Source organism: Cheilinus undulatus, linkage group 16 (assembly GCF_018320785.1).
Source record: "Cheilinus undulatus linkage group 16, ASM1832078v1, whole genome shotgun sequence".
Classification (NCBI taxonomy): Eukaryota; Metazoa; Chordata; class Actinopteri; order Labriformes; family Labridae; genus Cheilinus; species Cheilinus undulatus.
In genome coordinates, this window is record NC_054880.1 from 229,192 (window position 1) to 235,191 (window position 6,000).

At 43.2% G+C, this 6,000-nt stretch overlaps 1 protein-coding gene across 5 annotated transcripts in view; it reads left to right on the top strand.

Annotated features, from left to right (window-relative positions):
• The window catches only part of rims2b (regulating synaptic membrane exocytosis 2b), a 137,457-nt gene extending 132,051 nt beyond the window's left edge, over nt 1-5,406 (top strand). For all 5 annotated transcript variants that reach the window (XM_041808726.1, XM_041808728.1, XM_041808729.1 and 2 more), the window contains one exon: nt 4,467-5,406. In XM_041808726.1, coding sequence (XP_041664660.1) covers nt 4,467-4,655 — 189 coding nt within the window. In that variant the 3' untranslated portion in view covers nt 4,656-5,406. The remainder of the gene's footprint in view (nt 1-4,466) is intronic.
• The last annotated feature ends 594 nt before the right edge of the window (nt 5,407-6,000 follow it).

Here is a 6,000-nt window from a genome sequence, read left to right on the forward strand (position 1 = left end):
CTTGTATTAGTCGTAGGCCTTTATAAGGAGCAGGCTTGTATTAGTCGTAGGCCTTTATAAGGAGCAGGCTTGTATTAGTCGTAGACTTTCATAAGGAGCCGGCTTGTATTAGTCGTAGGCCTTTATAAGGAGCAGGCTTGTATTAGTCGTAGACCTTCATAAGGAGCAGGCTTGTATTAGTCGTTGGCCTTTATAAGGAGCAGGCTTGTATTAGTTGTAGGCCTTTATAAGGAGCCGGCTTGTATTAGTCGTAGGCCTTTATAAGGAGCAGGCGTATTTTAGTCATAGACCTTCATAAGGAGCAGGCTTGTATTAGTCGTAGGCCTTTATAAGGAGCAGGCTTGTATTAGTCGTAGGCCTTTATAAGGAGCAGGCTTGTATTAGTCGTAGGCCTTTGTAAGGAGCAGGCTTGTATTAGTTGTAGGCCTTTATAAGTAGCAGGCGTGTTTTAGTCATAGACCTTCATAAGGAGCAGGCTTGTATTAGGCGTAGGCCTTTATAAGGAGCAGGCTTGTATTAGTTGTAGGCCTTTATAAGGAGCAGGCTTGTATTAGTCGTAGACTTTCATAAGGAGCCGGCTTGTATTAGTCGTAGGCCTTTATAAGGAGCAGGCTTGTATTAGTCGTAGGCCTTTATAAGGAGCAGGCTTGTATTAGTTGTAGGCCTTTATAAGGAGCAGGCTTGTATTAATCGTAGGCCTTTATAAGGAGCAGGCTTGTATTAGTCGTAGGCCTTTATAAGGAGCAGGCTTGTATTAGTCGTAGGCCTTTATAAGGAGCAGGCTTGTATTAGTCGTAGGCCTTTATAATGAGCAGGCTTGTATTAGTCGTAGGCCTTTATAAGGAGCAGGCTTGTATTAGTCGTAGACCTTTATAAGGAGCAGGCTTGTATTAGTCGTAGGCCTTTATAAGGAGCAGGCTTGTATTAGGCGTAGACCTTCATAAGGAGCAGGCTTGTATTAGTCGTAGGCCTTTATAAGGAGCAGGCTTGTATTAGTCGTAGACTTTCATAAGAAGCAGGCTTGTATTAGTCGTAGGCCTTTATAAGGAACAGGCTTGTATTAGTCCTAGGCCTTTATAAGGAGCAGGCTTGTATTAGTTGTAGGCCTTTATAAGGAGCAGGCTTGTATTAGTTGTGGGCCTTTATAAGGAGCAGGCTTGTATTAGTTGTAGGCCTTTATAAGGAGCAGGCTTGTATTAGTCGTAGACTTTCATAAGGAGCAGGCTTGTATTAGTCGTAGACTTTCATAAGGAGCAGGCTTGTATTAGTCGTAGGCCTTTATAAGGAGCAGGCTTGTATTAGTCGTAGGCCTTTATAAGGAGCAGGCTTGTATTAGTTGTAGGCCTTTATAAGGAGCAGGCTTGTATTAGTCGTAGACCTTTATAAGGAGCAGGCTTGTATTAGTCGTAGGCCTTTATAAGGAGCAGGCTTGTATTAGCTGTAAGCCTTTATAAGGAGCAGGCTTGTATTAGTCGTAGGCCTTTATAAGGAGCAGGCGTATTTTAGTCATAGACCTTCATAAGGAGCAGGCTTGTATTAGTTGTAGGCCTTTATAAGGAGCAGGCTTGTATTAGTCGTAGACCTCTATAAGGAGCAGGCTTGTATTAGTTGTAGGCCTTTATAAGGAGCAGGCTTGTATTAAGTGTAGACCTTCATAAGGAGCAGGCTTGTATTAGTCGTAGACCTTTATAAGGAGCAGGCTTGTATTAGTCGTAGGCCTTTATAAGGAGCAGGCTTGTATTAGTCGTAGGCCTTTATAAGGAGCAGGCTTGTATTAGTCGTAGACTTTCATAAGGAGCCGGCTTGTATTAGTTGTAGGCCTTTATAAGGAGCAGGCTTGTATTAGTCGTAGGCCTTTATAAGGAGCAGGCTTGTATTAGTTGTAGGCCTTTATAAGGAGCAGGCTTGTATTAGTTGTAGGCCTTTATAAGGAGCAGGCTTGTATTAGTCGTAGGCCTTTATAAGGAGCAGGCTTGTATTAGTTGTAGGCCTTTATAAGTAGCAGGCGTGTTTTAGTCATAGACCTTCATAAGGAGCAGGCTTGTATTAGGCGTAGGCCTTTATAAGGAGCAGGCTTGTATTAGTTGTAGGCCTTTATAAGGAGCAGGCTTGTATTAGTTGTAGGCCTTTATAAGGAGCAGGCTTGTATTAAGTGTAGACCTTCATAAGGAGCAGGCTTGTATTAGTTGTAGGCCTTTATAAGGAGCAGGCTTGTATTAGTCGTAGGCCTTTATAAGGAGCAGGCTTGTATTAGTCGTAGGCCTTTATAAGGAGCAGGCTTGTATTAGTCGTAGACTTTCATAAGGAGCCGGCTTGTATTAGTCGTAGGCCTTTATAAGGAGCAGGCTTGTATTAGTCGTAGGCCTTTATAAGGAGCAGGCTTGTATTAGTCGTAGACTTTCATAAGGAGCCGGCTTGTATTAGTCGTAGGCCTTTATAAGGAGCAGGCTTGTATTAGTCGTAGACCTTCATAAGGAGCAGGCTTGTATTAGTCGTAGGCCTTTATAAGGAGCAGGCTTGTATTAGTCGTTGGCCTTTATAAGGAGCAGGCTTGTATTAGTCGTAGGCCTCTATAAGGAGCAGGCTTGTATTAGTTGTAGGCTTTTATAAGGAGCCGGCTTGTATTAGTCGTAGGCCTTTATAAGGAGCAGGCGTATTTTAGTCATAGACCTTCATAAGGAGCAGGCTTGTATTAGTCGTAGGCCTTTATAAGGAGCAGGCTTGTATTAGTCGTAGGCCTTTATAAGGAGCAGGCTTGTATTAGTCGTAGGCCTTTGTAAGGAGCAGGCTTGTATTAGTTGTAGACTTTCATAAGGAGCCGGCTTGTATTAGTCGTAGGCCTTTATAAGGAGCAGGCTTGTATTAGTCGTAGACCTTCATAAGGAGCAGGCTTGTATTAGTCGTAGGCCTTTATAAGGAGCAGGCTTGTATTAGTCGTTGGCCTTTATAAGGAGCAGGCTTGTATTAGTTGTAGGCCTTTATAAGGAGCAGGCTTGTATTAGTTGTAGGCCTTTATAAGGAGCAGGCTTGTATTAGTCGTAGACCTTTATAAGGAGCAGGCTTGTATTAGTCGTAGGCCTTTATAAGGAGCAGGCGTATTTTAGTCATAGACCTTCATAAGGAGCAGGCTTGTATTAGTCGTAGGCCTTTATAAGGAGCAGGCTTGTATTAGTCGTAGACTTTCATAAGGAGCAGGCTTGTATTAGTCGTAGGCCTTTATAAGGAGCAGGCTTGTATTAGTCGTAGGCCTTTATAAGGAGCAGGCTTGTATTAGTCGTAGGCCTTTATAAGGAGCAGGCTTGTATTAGTCGTAGGCTTTTATAAGGAGCAGGCTTGTATTAGTTGTAGGCTTTTATAAGGAGCAGGCTTGTATTCGTCGTAGACCTTCATAAGGAGCAGGCTTGTATTAGTCGTAGGCCTTTATAAGGAGCAGGCTTGTATTAGTCGTAGACCTTTATAAGGAGCAGGCTTGTATTAGTCGTAGACCTTCATAAGGAGCAGGCTTGTATTAGTCGTAGGCCTTTATAAGGAGCAGGCTTGTATTAGTCGTAGACCTTTATAAGGAGCAGGCTTGTATTAGTCGTAGACCTTTATAAGGAGCAGGCTTGTATTAGTCGTAGGCCTTTATAAGGAGCAGGCGTATTTTAGTCATAGACCTTCATAAGGAGCAGGCTTGTATTAGTTGTAGGCCTTTATAAGGAGCAGGCTTGTATTAGTCGTAGGCCTTTATAAGGAGCAGGCTTGTATTAGTCATAGGCCTTTATAAGGAGCAGGCTTGTATTAGTTGTAGGCCTTTATAAGGAGCAGGCTTGTATTAGTCGTAGGCTTTTATAAGGAGCAGGCTTGTATTCGTTGTAGGCCTTTATAAGGAGCAGGCTTGTATTAGTCGTAGGCCTTTATAAGGAGCAGGCTTGTATTAGTCATAGACCTTCATAAGGAGCAGGCTTGTATTAGTTGTAGGCCTTTATAAGGAGCAGGCTTGTATTAGTCGTAGGCCTTTATAAGGAGCAGGCTTGTATTAGTCGTAGGCCTTTATAAGGAGCAGGCTTGTATTAGTCGTAGGCCTTTATAAGGAGCAGGCTTGTATTAGTCGTAGGCTTTTATAAGGAGCAGGCTTGTATTAGTCGTAGGCTTTTATAAGGAGCAGGCTTGTATTCGTCGTAGACCTTCATAAGGAGCAGGCTTGTATTCGTCGTAGACCTTCATAAGAAGCAGGCTTGTATTCTTCGTAGACCTTCATAAGGAGCAGGCTTGTATACGTCGTAGACCTTCATAAGGAGCAGGCTTGTATACGTCGTAGACCTTCATAAGGAGCAGGCTTGTATTCGTCGTAGACCTTCCTCATGAGCAGGCTGGTAATAAGGCCTACGCCTTATACCAGCCTAAGAGACCTGGCTCCTTCAGTACTGAACCAGCATTGATTTTATGATCCTTGTTTAACCGTCCTCCTGTCCTTCTCTCTGTAGATCATCGTGTGGGGTGATTATGGCCGGATGGATCATAAATCCTTCATGGGAGCTGCTCAGATCTTACTGGACGATTTGGACCTGTCCAACATGGTGATTGGCTGGTTTAAACTGTTTCCTGCCACCTCATTGGTGGACCCCACCTTGGCCCCGCTGACTAATAAGGAGACAGAGGGGGGCAAGTCGTAATATCAGGATGCAGACACATATCGCCATAGTGACGGGCTGACTCCTGGATTGCCATAGAAACAGGCTGGTGCTGCATGCTGCATGGTGACATCACAGCATCACAGCTCAGAGGCTCCGCCCACTGATGCCCAGACAGGAAATGATCCTTCTAGTGCGAGCAGGGCTCCACAGCAAGGGATGCTGGGAAAAGAAAGGTCTAGTCCATGTGATCTTCAGCTGACAGCCAATCACAACAGCTCCTCAGAGGTCAAGTGACCGTTCTACATGTGCATATGAATCATTTCCACAGAGACTGAGGAATGTTGAAGAATCGCTCCTTAAGTTTGTGCATGGAACGTTAAAAAAACATTAAAACATCAGATGTGGAATAAAGAACATGGGAACTACAGACATCAAGAAAAGAGAACTAAAAAATAAAAACCATTCTAAACACTGATTTGTTCTCTGACCATGTGTTCTGCCTGACACCACATCACCGAGAGCTCTAGTAGAGGTCATGTAGAGGTCATTGTAGAGGTCATTGTAAGCTCTGGTAAAGGTCATTGCAGAGGTCATTGTTAGCAGTGGTATAGGTCATTGGTAGCTGTGGTAGAGGTCATTGCTAGCTCTGGTAGAGGTCTTTATAGAGGGCATTGTTAGCTTTGGTAGAGGTCATGTAGAGGTCACTGTCAAGGGTTAGAGAGGGGCTCACCGGATGCCTTGAAAAAACTAAGAATGATTTTTTTTAAAATTACTATTTTACACCAAATTTACCAAGTATTAACCCCTTTTCATAACTTTTAACACCAATTTTGCCAATTTATCAACTTTATGTGCCCATTGATGCCACTTAAATCCATCTTTGAATATTTTTTTGCCAGTTTAATCTAATTTTTGCCACTTCTAACCCACTAATCATCGTTAAGAATCCAATTTCACCACATTTTCCACCATTTTTTGCCGTTATTAACCGATTTTATGTTTTTAACAAAAGTTATTTTCATTTAAGAAGGCTATATTTTACACAAATGATTAGAGATGTTTGTTTCCTTGATAAGAGCGGTTAATTTTCAGGTAAAATATAAAATATGGTTTTCATAGCTTAACTTCACAGTGGACCATGGTTTTGCTGACCTCCGTAGACCCCCAGTTTGGCTGGGTCCCAGAAACCTCCCCCTTTACCCCTCCTCATGGATGGCCTTGTCTCCACATGACTATTCTAGAATGTTCAAGTCTGTGTTCAGCCACCTTCAGGTGAAGTGGGAGGCCCCATGCCTCCTCTAAGAAACACTTGGGTGTGACCAGCAGAGGGAGGCAGAGCTCCTCCATGTGTTCTACACGTGAAAAGAGAAGAAATGAAGGTCAG